This window comes from Podarcis bocagei, assembly GCF_964188305.1.
Source record: "Podarcis bocagei genome assembly, chromosome: 10".
Lineage (NCBI taxonomy): Eukaryota > Metazoa > Chordata > Lepidosauria > Squamata > Lacertidae > Podarcis > Podarcis bocagei.
Window position 1 is genome coordinate 43,769,508 of NC_138135.1, and position 13,338 is coordinate 43,782,845.

The following is a 13,338-nucleotide window of genomic DNA, read 5'->3' on the forward strand; positions in this document are numbered from 1 at the left end:
AAGATTCCTTGTAAAGTTCAGAAAAAGTCACACCAAGCTAACAAAGTGATGTGTGAATGGGCCATCCAATGCACACAGGTGGTTATTTATTTATTTTTTAACTCTTTTCTGTACAATGAGCAGCTCAGCATGTGGGAAGAAAATTATTAGATGTGTTTTCCTCCCACTCCCTCCATGGAACAAATGGAGAAATCTCCATGCACAGCAGCTCCGAAATGGAGCACGCACAATGCTGCCATAGACTGAAGTGTTTATGTGTCCAGTAGTCAGCTAATATAAGTGACATTAGAAAAGGAAGGTTGCCATGTTCATCCATTGGGTGGGTGGAGGGAAGACAAAAAAACCCAAACAGTATAGTAATCACTCTGTGATTATAAGTTGCATAGATTTCTAGCCTGTTTGAATGATCATTTCTGTATTGATGAGGAGAAGAAATTGGGGGGGGGGGGAATCTTGTTCATAGGAATCCCAGCCCTTCTGTGTCTTTTCAGTTCTCTTCCTGTTAACTAGATATATATGATCTGTGTGTTCCATCTAGATTGTGTTGTGCAATTTATATCAGGAATTGAGTGAGACAGAATGTATATGTTACTTAATTGAGGGCAAAACTACTATTTGGACAACAAGATCACAAGCAATGCAGCCAAATATAGCCAAAAATACATCTGTATCCATTGATGTCACTAGTGACCTCCTCTTTTGAATGCCAAGCAAGAGCCTACTTGGTCTCAGCAATACCAATCAGGGACCTTGTTTGCACTGCCTAGTGTGTGGGGAGGGGGTCAAAGGCAAGTTGCACTCAACATCCCAACTGTGTCAAGGCCCTTAACCCATTGCTAACTTCTCCCCAAATAGTTTTCTGGCCAACTCAGTTGCCAGCTTCATTGAAGCCAGCAGAGAGGGCAGAATCAGGGGAAATCAAGGGTCCTAGTGTATTACTGTTACTATGTTTTAAGTTCAGGCAAGCTAATCAACACAACTGACTTCTTTCCTAAAAACAGTGGATAAAAGCAAGAATAGACTTTACTGGAACCCTCCCCACAATTCGCTCTACTAAAAAGATGCGTAATGTATTGGGCTCAGAAATCCAGTTTTTTTTACTTCTGACACATTATTTTCTGTTGATCAATTTGTATAAGATTTCAAATGTTACATAGCAAGAAGAAAACTGACATCAATTTAAACTGGTCTAACACATATGAAATCTGAAATCTTGTTTTTCCCTCTGGTGCAATCAACGGTTCTTAGGTGATCACACTTACCCACTGATTACAGTTTTGGGGGCCGCCTTGATGTGGATACAGAAGAGATGTGCATGCAGTTTTGCCACTGATACTGAAGTCAATGGAGGAGTCCTTGAATATTGGGTGGGAGTTCACATAAGAACCTCCTGTACTAGGAAGTATTGGTAATCTGATAAAACTATAGCCATGTTATGAATTTTCTCATCTTATAACTACTCTATAGTAGGCTTGTGTTGTTCATAACATTGTGTTTCAAATAATAATAAATATATTATAAATGAATGAAGAATTCTAATTCAAGTAAAGTAAACCTATTCTGCACCCCTAAATTTAAATATATATTGGATTGGATCTTGACTTATTCATGCTTGAAGCAGCTTGAAGCACACCTTAAGTGCACTGGTTTTTAATGAGTCTGTCTAAGCATGATTAAGTCTGGAGCCAACTCATTCTTAGTATATTTTTGGAAGTTGCTTGCGACCAGTTTCTCAGTGAGTTCCAGGGAGAGGGAGTTCCTGAACGAAGAAGCAAAAGTGCAGCAAAACAAAAACAAGGAAGCATCCAATGGAAAAGACCAAAAAAAGTATCAAAGATGCTGAAGAGAAATGCACTTTTTATTAGTGCCCAACAAGTTGCATCCCACTTCCTCAAGGGGTTTTATGTTTTCTTGTAAACAGCTCAAAAACATCCATGCTGAAATTGCTGCAAGACAAAACTCCTCAACAGTTCTTCCAAGGTTCCAGAGGGAGGGAATCATCATGTCTAGGATAGTATTTCCTCCTTTTTTGCTAGGATACAAAAGGGATGAGTTACGCAGCTTGCCAGACTGGCACCTCCTTCCTCCTGCCTGCCTACTTTGTTTTTATCTCAACACCAGCAGTTTGGTTGCTCCTTCATAGTATCAATTTCATAGTATTAATGCAGTCACGCTGAAGAGGAATGTCAATTTACAGACTATGTACCTCCTTTTTCAAGCAAGCAGTTCTCCCTAAATCAAAGCAAAAGCCAGTCATGAGGCCTAGCTTCTGATCTATATGCATGTATAGTGGATAACAGATTTCAGTCTCATACCCTCCAACATTTCTCTGATGAAAATAGGGACGTCCCATTCCTTAATGATAATTTTACTATTATACTCCACACATCTTACTCGGTTGCCCCAGCCACTCTGGACAGCTTCCAACGTATATAAAAACATAATAAAACATTATTAAAAAACGTTTCCTATATAGGATCACCTTCAAACAGCTTGGGGGTCTGAGAACTCCATACCCGCCAACATTTCTACAATGAAAATAGGGACACCCTAAGGAAAAGTGGGACATTCTGGGATCAAATCAGAAACTGGGACGGCTTCTCCAAATTAGTGATGTCCCTGGAAAATAGGGACACTTGGAGGGTCTGCAATCTTCATGTCCTGGGGAGGCTGTTAAACTTTCCCACTCTGAGAGATAAGGAGACAACACAGAAACTGAGTTTTTGGAAAATGATCAGGAGATTTATTAAAAATTGTGGGATAAGCAAATTATTAATGGGAAGATGTGCAAACACCAGCAAATACAGAATGAATGCTCTTTGTCATTTAACCACCCCATAAACAAATCAGAATGAATGGTCAGTACAGACTGGACATAGTCTAACCACCACAAACTTTTTGCAACAAATCAGGATGAATCCTGAATAAATAGGCTATCTGGAGGAACCCTAGTACTCAGTGTGATCCCCAATTTCAAAATGAGAATATTTTCAGCACTTTGCATCAAAATAACATCAACTCAATCAACAAAGGAAACTGTGTTGAAGAAATATGCTCTGAAATTGTTGTGTTACTTAAGGGTAGTTTTTGTGCAACTCCAAAAATGAAATATCTGTCTAGACACTAGAAGATAGCGCCAGATATCTGCTGGACTTACACAAAGTGCCCTAAAGGCATTCAAAGACCAATTAAATGGGACTCCAAAGAAGGAAGACAATCTAGACATTTTAACCCCAGAGAAGTTCAGTCATTGCATTAAAAACAAATAAGAGCAAAGTTTTCATCCTGAAGTGATAACATCTATAAGCATTTCAGAAGTGTATTTCATCCTATCCAGCTGTAGCCTCAACCCCAGGAAGCATTTTTTCATTGTTAATTTACACTCGGTATTGAGTGTTTTCAATCAGCCAACCCTGTGGATATTCTTGATGTGGCCTTAGTGTCACACTTTGGCCTACAAAATATGATGATTCTATTTTTGAAACCTACCCAAATGATACCTTTGTTGACTTTTACCCAGGGATGAAGGAAAGAATGATGTTCAGTTGTGTCTTGCCTGAATCAGAAAACAGCACTTCATTGTCAACCTGGCTAAGAGGTCTTTTCCTCCCACCAAAGACTAGAAATGCTGTATCCATAACATAAGAATAACAGTGATACCAAGGATGCTGACCAGGGTTGGCCAGGAATAGTTCTTATGTGCTAGACAGTCTAGGAATGATGGTCTCCTGACAAGAAATGAATGGTCAGGACTCCACAGAGATACATGTGATCTTTCATGCTCCAACAGGATGCCATCAAGGCCCATAGCCAAGGTGGAAGAAGATTTATTTGCCTTTCGCCTAATGTCCCTTGTGGAAATAAAGTTAGCAGACTGGATCAGGTGACCAGTAGGCTTCCAACTGTGCAGGGTGAATGCTTCATTTTACGGTAATCAAGTATTAAGTTTCAACCAATCAATATAAAGTGCCACTCCTACCCATGATCCAGAAGATCACAGAGTACATATTGATGTAAATCAAGAACTGAAATGTTTCAGTCATTATTGGGTTTTACCTCAAAATGCAAAATCACAGGACTATAGTGTTAGAAAGGACCCTAGTGGTCACCTAGTCCAAGTCCCTGCAATGCAATTACCTCAACATGCAGTCTCCCATCCAATCTGAAACCAGACCAAACCTGGCTTAGCCTTTGCAAATGTGCTAGCAGTTTTATTGCTACACCACTATGTCTACCTTAGCTGCAATTTTGGTAATCAAAATCTTTTAGATGCAGTTTCTTGTGGCTATTGCTTTTGCCTGTAGGTTTTCAGTGTTGCAGTCAATAAGGGCCTATATGCCTTTGCTAAGGACAAAGAAATGTTGAGCCTCACCCTTTCTTCATCCTCAAAGTAAATTTCTTCTGTAAGCTTCAGGGGGTATTTTTCTTTGTTCTTACTTAAACCATTTCTCCTCAAGGGAAAAAAAAGTTGCACATATTGACCTTACATGATCAAGCCTTGGTGAGCCTTTGGTTCATGTGAATTCCCCTCAGCCCACCTGTTCTCCTCTTCTGGCTACAAAGAGGTGAAAAGAAGCTGTTGCTTCTGTTTTTAACTAACCACTGTTTAGCATTATATCCAGTCCCAAACAAACTGTGCTTAACTTTGAGTATGGTTTACTAATACAGCCCAATTTCTGGCTTGTTTCAATAAACCATTGATAAGATTAATCACAACTTTGAGTTCAGACTAAACTTACTGCTATCCTGCAGTAAATTGTAATGGAGGTGATTTCTGATGTCAGAAGGAGGAATAGGGAAGAGGGACCAAGGTGCATTCTATGTTAAACCATGGTTTAGCGTTACATCTGAATGAGGCAACTGTGGGCTTGTAGAGCTCTTAACATTTTACCTGAATAGATGGGAGGTCTTTCTTTAAGCACACCTCTCAGCCAATTTACAGGTAAGAAAAAAGTCCACTATCAAACAAATTATCAGCTTCATTTTAGGCTTGGAAAGGTGTTGAATCGTTGGATGAGACTTTATTATTAATATTAAATATTCATGTTGATCTGAGTGCTCTTTTTATCTTGTAGCATATACTGACACATTATAAAGAGTGTCTTCTCTTAATTTTGACTTTGGTCTTGTGAGTCGCCAAGCCAAATGCAGCCCATCAGCTACGTATGGTCATCTGCCTAGGGTACTGATAATCCTTCTGCTTTTGCTCCCTGCCTGGGACTGCAAAACAAAAACAGGGGAATTGCCAAAGACCTGGCAGACCCTAGTCCAGGTGGGCTGCATATGGCTGGGTGGGGTTGCAGGTTGTGCCCTACAATGTTTGCAATGAACTTTAATTTGGGCTGAAAGGGGTTAACTAGTCCAAAATCCAGAATTGGTCATACTCAGAATAGGCCCATTAAAATCAGTAGGCCTAAGTCAGCAATGTTCATTTATTTCAGTGGGTCTACTCTGAGTATGGCTAACAGGGATACAACCCATTATTCATTCTGGGTTAAATAAGGAGTAATTCACATTGAGGGTTTTTTAGAAGTCCATGGCGTGTGTTAATGGGACATGCAGTAAACATAGGTTCCATTGTGATACATTACCTAACTGAGCATTTGCTCAGATCGTTGTTCACTAAACTAAAGAGTGGCATAGCCAGACATAATGTGAGCAGCTTGTGGAACGACCAGACACCTGCTTTGCATTCACCACAAACTCAGTAACCCTTTCATAGTAAGCCCGGGAGAGTTATGATATTTCCTTTAGTTATATGCTTTCATATCTCTTAGGCAACCTACCATAACATTATTCTAGAGATGACTAACCCATTTGGTTTAGTATATTCTGTAACATAATATACATTGTTTTTGTTATGATAGATTGTAGGATGGTCTATTTAAAAAAAATAATAATCCTGGCATTGGCTCCTCAAAGTTGTGTTCTGGTCTTAAGTTATCCAAATTCCAATCAGGCTTTATATTTGCCATAATTGCTTCAAGATCCCTCTATAGAGGAAGAGTAATTCTCACCAGCCAGCCATCACTAACCTGAAATTTCCATACCTAGGTTGTTAGCTTTTTTAGCATCCCATTGTTTTTAGTTCATCCGCATCAACTGCCTCATGTCACCCTATTGTAAGTGTGGTTTATTCTACATAAAATTCTGTCAGTTAAAGTATTAAATTTGCAATCACACTTTTCTTTTGAGCATTCTGTGCTGTGTTCTGTTCAGTGTTGGTGTCTTTAGTTCTGATTTTTCAATTTTGTCCCTCTCCTTTTCCTTGAATTGTTAGTCTGATCCAACCTCTTCTACCTCATCTGATGATTATCAATATGTTATGGAAGCTAAACTACAAGAAATGATCTCCATACGTAGGAAGGTAGTCCTACTGGACTTTACTTTCTATTGCTAAATAGAATCCATCTAATTTTGTTTTCTTATTTTTAAGAACTCTTTTTTAAAAATTTATGTATTTCTTTTATTGATAATCAACCATTGTGCGGTTCAGTGCTTAAAGAGCTTACAATTTTATGATGGCAGGTTTGTGTTCAAACCATGCACAGTCTGCATGTTACATTTGGCTGATTTCATTGCTCATAAATAACTCCAATGTTTTGCTGGATGCTTGGATGTAACAGGCCTTTGTAGCTGACACATTTCAAGCAATGCTGTTCAGCTGCCTGTTTGAATAACATTTATTTTTGAAAACTAAGTTTGCAGTTAGTAGTAGCTTGCTTTACATTTTCTTTAAAACAAATTGAGATTTTGGCTCAGAAAGCTCTTTAAGTTTCAAAGAAGTGTGTTTATTTATTTTTATATAGGCAGAAGAAAGGCATGGCAACATTGAAGAGCGCATGAGACACTTGGAGGCCCAACTGGAGGAGAAGAACCAGGAGCTTCAAAGAGTATGTGTATTGTTGATCATTTAATTTATAGCTTGACTCGTCTAAGCTAAATGCATCACGTGGTTTCACATAGTCCCCCTTATACCTAAAAAATGAGTCTCATGTCTAGAAGCTCAACTGGAAGAGAAGAATTAGAATTTTCCCCAAATTGCTTACATTTATTTATTTTTTGACTTGATGAATATGAACGGAACGATTATCAGCTATTGAATGTGCGCAAATGTTTGCTTCAGCAGTAGTGCTAATAAATTTTATCCTCTGGCAGTATTTGTTTTTGCTGTGTGCTACTGTACCACGGGTACTGTGACACAGGTGGCACTGTGGTCTAAACCACAGAGCCTAGGGCTTGCCGATTGGAAGGTCGGCGGTTCAAATCCCCGCGATGGGGTGAGCTCCCGTTGCTTGGTCCCTGCTCCTGCCAACCTAGCAGTTCAAAAGCACGTCAAAGTGCAAGTAAATAAATAAATACCGCTCCAGCGGGAAGGTAAACGGCATTTCCGTGTACTGCTCTGGTTTGCCAGAAGCAGCTTAGTCATGCTGGCCACATGACCTGGAAGCTGTACACCGGCTCCCTCAGCGAATAAAGCAAGATGAGCACCGCAACCCTAGAGTTGTCTGCGACTGGACCTAATGGTCAGGGGTCCTTTTACCTTTACCTTTGCTGTACCAGGGTATCATTACTGTGATTTCAGTTACAATAATCCACCACTCGTGTTTCACTAATGATGACATTTTAGATAACTTTGGAACTGCCCATTTTGTTTCCTTGATACTTTACTGAAGGCAAGGCAAAGAGAAAAAATGAATGAAGAGCACAACAAGAGATTATCAGATACTGTGGACAGACTTTTGACAGAATCTAATGAGCGCCTGCAGCTACATTTAAAAGAGAGAATGGCAGCATTGGAAGAAAAGGTAAAATGAGCAAAACAAATGGTTCCTATCCAATGGTAGTCAGGCTCAGAACAGAATCAATGGATCAGCCTAAGAAGAAATGTACTAAGCTGCCTTTTGCTTAGAGAATTGGTCCATCAAGCTCAATACACTCTGAGTGTATGACCCAATTGAATATCGTCCCATACTTACCTTGATTTGTATTTTTGGTTTCTTTTTTTCTGTTCTTGATACTATGGGGGGGTGGGCAAATAAATGCTTAAGGCATGATCCCTTGCCCATCAATTCTTCCCATTCCTTTCCTGTATGTGAAATCCTCACTGACTTTCCTTCCTGCCAGCTCTCTTCAAAACTCAATGGAGCTACTCATGTACTCATGGGTACTTGCAGTACACAGACTGGGCCATGTGCTTAATGTTTAAAATGTCAATCCTGTGTTGATGGCAAAATGTCAGTCCAAAATTGATGCCGTCCAATAGCTATCAGTGTTAATAATAGAACTTTTAACATATTCATAAAAGGATAGTCAATACTTGTTATTACAATAGGAAGCATGAAAAAATTGCAGATTCTGCAGAAATGCATTTTATTTTGCTGTAATTTGTCTCTACTTTTGATCTTTTCTCTTTCTTAGAATGTTTTAATACAAGAATCAGAAAGCTTTAGAAAGAACTTGGAAGAATCATTACATGATAAGGTATTCTTTCTTTCCTACCTGCATTCACCTTTATTTTAAAAAGCAACTGATTACCAAAAAAGAAGTAGTAATCTTCAGAATTCAAAACCTGAAAATGTTCCTAAAGATAATGGAACCTAGGGTTGTATCCAACTAAGATGCTGCAAGAGGAACAGCTTCTACTTGTGCAAGGGATTCTCTCTTTCCACACCCAGTGGCGTCACAACGGGGAGTGGGGGGGCAGAACGCCCGGGTTCCATGTCTGCGGGGGTGACAAGAAGTCACCCCGTGGTGGCTCGTGGTGGCACGAGCAGCCATCGCGCAGCCACAGCCACATGTGGAGGATCCTCCATTCGCTGCTGCAGCTGTGAGCAGAGGATCCCAGCGCCAGTGGCAAACCACTAAGTACAGCGCATGTGCAGTGTTGCACGCATGCGCTGTACGTAGCGACACTGCACATGTGCTGTATAGTGGTTTGCCACCGGCGCCGCTCCAGTGCCGTACGGACAGTGTCGGGATCCTCTTCTCACGGCTGCAGCCGCGAACGGAAAATCCTCCGTTCGTGGCTGTAGTGGCGACGAAGGGATGCCGGCACCGTCTGTACAGCACTGGAGCGGCGCCAGCAACAAACCGCTATACAGCGCATGTGCGCCATTGCTACGTACAGTGCATGCGTCGTACGTAGCGACGCTGCACATGTGCCTTACGTAGTGACACCTGCCCCAGGTGTCACAACGCCTTCCTTCACCCCTGCCCGTGCCTCACTTTGTGTGCCCCTTGCACCTCCTCTGTCGGGATCTCCGCTCAGCCAAGCTGATAAAGCTCATTTTCTTTCCCCGAGTCCTTCGGAATCGCCTCCCAACGAATAACGACCTGAGCCTTTGATAAGGCTCCAAGGCACGTTCCATTCAGCAGAGTTTCCAGCACAGGAAAGAGATGAGAGGTTTGAGCTACATTGTAAAGAGTTTATTTCTAAGCTACGCAGTCAGAAAAGACATCCTCTCTCTATGAAAGCAGAGAGCAACTGAACAAAGGATCAAAGGAAACCACTAACGTCACATCCCGTCTCCCCTCTTGTGAGACTTCCCACAGTCTGGAAGGTCTCTGGAATGTAAACAGAGTCCTGTGACTCCAAGCAGCTGCACAGTGATAAGAACAGAAACAAACACCCTCTATATCTGATAGGGAGCTCCCTCAACCCTCCAAATCAGATTGCAGGGGGTGCAATGGAAGGAGAAGGTGGAGAAGTTTCATTGTGTGAGCAATTAAACTGGACAGTGCTATTGTTCACACATCCAAGTGAAGATATGAGAGAGCTACATGCCCAACAGCATCAACATTCAGCCATACACTACAAACCCTCACCTCTGTAGGCTGCAATCCTCCGCACATTTCTCTGGGAATGAGCCCCAATGAATGCAACTTACTTCCAAGTGAGCACGCGTCAAATTAGGCTGTACACGTCAAGTAGTATTCATTGGCCTGCTGATAATATTTATGGACCCTAGTACAGGCATGAATTGCCCCCACAAAATATGTGGGCTGGATCCATTTGGTTGAATGAAAGACTTTCCCCCAAACTGCCACATTCTTATGTAAGTACCTCCTTCCCCCACTCTAGAGATGCATTTTGATTGCTCTGTTTCCATAGAAGGCTCAGTTCTGGGTGGTCAATGGCCAGAAACTTATTGAGGACATGAGTCTTGAGCTTTCGGCCCCACATCTACCCAATCCTGACAGTCATATTAAAAATAGCATCAAAATTGCCCTTTGCAAGTCAACACAGCTTAACCCATGTACCATTGATTTAATGAACCAGTCAAATTCATTACAAACATTTATAACAAATGCCATTTTTCTAATTCTTTACCAACCTACAGCCAGTAGATAACATAAATTCAACCAATCATATTTAAGTAAGCAGAAAGTAATTTTGCTAGGTATCAGATTAAATAGAAATAGAAGGAGTGGAACGGGAAAGAATTGTGGCTGAGTCTAGGGGCAAAATAACGGTTAATACGTGATATCAGAACCAAACATGAAGGGAAGAAATTGTAGACAAAGACATTTTTTTAATTTGGCTGCCATTTGTTCCTAAAAAGAGAATTTTCAGAAGGAATGGATGGGATTAGACTTCTGACTATGACTCATGAGTTCCTTGTTGCTTCATTTGTTTATTTTAATAATTTGTTGGCCACATTATGTTCCAAAGAATGGTACCCGAAGCAGTGTGCTTCCTTCCAATTATGCTTATCCCCACATTTTGTCTATACTTGTTGTCAGGAAGAGACTGAATCTTTTTGGGGTGGGGAGAATGTCATATTTAGCATTTATGGAACGTAAATAGCTGTTGCCTATATCAGCATTTCCCAACCTTGGGCCTCCAGCTGTTTTTGGACTACAACTCCCATAATCCTCAGCTAGCAAGACCAGTGGTCAGGGATGATGGGAATTGTAGTTCGAAAACAGCTGGAGGCCCAAGGTTGGGAAACACTGGCCTATATGTATTTTGTGCAGTTGAAAAATATGTTTCCAGAATTTATTCATGTATTTGGCTTTTGATTTACTGCATTTATAGCCTGCCTCACCCCTCACCCCCCGAAGAGCTCAAGACATGCTTGCCCCATGTTTTGTCCTCCTAACAACCCAGTGAGCTAGGATAAGCCAAGAGAGAGTGGATGACCCAAGATTCTTCAGTTTTCTTCTTGTCCTGAGTGGGGATTTGAACTGGAGTCTTCCTAGCCCTAGTCTGACACTCTAACCACCATACCATGCTGCCCTCCTCCTTTTTACATTTTATTAGCTAAAAGTACAGAATAAGTGGCACAGCAGAAGGATGCTATGATTCTTCCTGATACCAAGAACAAGTGGGGGCAGGTTTCAAGGGAAGAGGTAGATCCTATTTTCCCAACATCGTACCCTCCAGATGTTTCATACACCAATTTCCATCAGTCAATGCAGCACAGCCATGATAGCTGCTCCTTAAGGGAGTTCAATGAGCTGGATCTGGACCTCTTCATACTTAGAGTAGAATACTGAAATCGATCCTTTTAAAATGACTATTCCAAACCTAAGTCTGGATCCGAGGCAAATGATTTAGTATATAAAATCCTGTGCATTTTTCTTTGACTGCTTTCATTGAAAATTCAAGCTGCGTCCCCCCCCCCCATTTTCAATAGAGAAGTGTCTAGATTCCTGTTGTTGTTCTTACTATATTAATTTAGGAATAGTTTCTCGCTTATGCAGTTCACCCCTGTTCCTTGAGGGCTAGTGGTTTTATCATGCTAAACTGAGCTCAAACTGCTATACTAGACCTTTTTTAAAAAATTAGGGGAAGTGTTCTTTGTCCTCGATCCTGTTATTTGTGACTGACTCATAAGAACAAGTAAGAAACAATTGATTCGAATCTGATGGTTTTCAGTGTGCCTCAATGACAACTAACGTTAGCTGGATTTATGTATTTGTTGCAAAGTGTAATTCTTTTAAGAACTCTGTACAGTCAAACCCCGGTTTTCAAACTTAATCCGTTCCGGAAGCCCGTTCAGCTTCTGAAACGTTCAACAACCGAGGTGTGGCTTCCGTTTGGTTGCAAGAGCTTCCTGCACTCAAGCATGAAGCCGCGTTGGACATTTGGCTTCCAAAAAGCGTTCGGAAACCAGAGCATTTACTTCCAGGTTTTCGGCATTTGGGAGCTAAAGTGCTCCAAAACGGAGGCGTTCAGGAGCCGAGGTTTGACTGTATAAACTTTAAAACAGCAAAGAAGGAATGCAAAATTGGTGAAAACTGGAATCTTTGGGATGTATTTATGGTCTTCCATTTGTTATGTTTGGCATCGCTAAAAATCACCAATGATTAGTTTGTCTAGCTAACAAAGGAATTTTTTTCTACTATTCTCCCATTAATAATTTATTTTTCATATTATAGACGTGTTTTGTTGGGCCGTTTAAAATGATTAGTTGGTTTCTTGCAACTTTAACCTTAATAAGTAATGCTAGTCAATAAGTAATGAGTCTAACAAATTACTTATTTAACAAATATTAGTTTTAATGAAAATAATATTTTTACAACCCCTTGCTAGGCTGATACAATGTAAGTTGGTACTTTGTTGCTGAGAAGCTTAATGTTATTAATTTTGATAAATGTAAGTTTTGATATAAAAACATTGTTGACTTCTTCTTATTATCATTATTATTATTTTCAGGAAAGATTGGCAGATGAAATAGACAAGCTGAGAGTTGAACTTGACCAGTTGAAAATAAGAGCAGGTTCTTTAATTGATCCCACGTTGTCAAGGTAGCCTAAGAAAACCATAATATTTTCTTAATTTTAATATATTTAAAATCATACTATGTTGAAAATACTGTTTGCAGTTCACCATCCACCATGTGTTGCAAGCAGCCTTTGAAAATGTTATCATTTTAATCATCGTCATTTTCTAAGGCACTGGGTGAAGTGCTTCCTTTCATAACTGCCAATGGGAAATCTGCTTTAGGCATTTATAGGTTGTTTTACGTGGGTTTTGAGAAAGTGGTGGCAGGAAGAGCAATGGACAAATAAGTCTATGCTTAAATTCAGATGTGATGAATATTACATTAGTTCTCCTGATTATAATGCTAGCACATCTGTCCCATTTTCTAATGTTCCTTTCATGTTGCAGTACCTGTTGCATTAGGGAACCTGTAGCATTTAGTGCTAACGTTCATTCACACCAGTGGTCATGGTGTGACACACAGTGAATGTCGCTGGATGAGGTTGATGCTCCCCCATTCATCCTTTCACATGTGTGCTTCTGTTTCTCCATTACGTCCCCATGAAAACAGAAAGAACTGCATGCCAGTGTACCACCCCCAATTTTGTCCCTTCCATGATTTTCTG

At 40.4% G+C, this 13,338-nt stretch overlaps 1 protein-coding gene across 10 annotated transcripts in view; it reads left to right on the forward strand.

Moving 5' to 3' along the window:
- PPFIA2 (PTPRF interacting protein alpha 2) overlaps positions 1-13,338 on the forward strand; it is a 281,701-nt gene that overhangs the window by 215,514 nt on the left and 52,849 nt on the right. For 9 of the 10 annotated variants that reach the window (XR_014012454.1, XM_081211201.1, XM_081211200.1 and 6 more), the window contains 5 exons: positions 6,281-6,367; positions 6,810-6,893; positions 7,677-7,808; positions 8,422-8,484; positions 12,665-12,756. Coding sequence is in view for 9 of the 10 variants with exons in the window: in XM_081211201.1 (XP_081067327.1) it covers positions 6,281-6,367; positions 6,810-6,893; positions 7,677-7,808; positions 8,422-8,484; positions 12,665-12,756 (458 nt within the window). In the remaining variant the exon portion in view is untranslated. The remainder of the gene's footprint in view (positions 1-6,280; positions 6,368-6,809; positions 6,894-7,676; positions 7,809-8,421; positions 8,485-12,664; positions 12,757-13,338) is intronic. The other variant, XM_081211203.1, reaches the window with a different exon arrangement.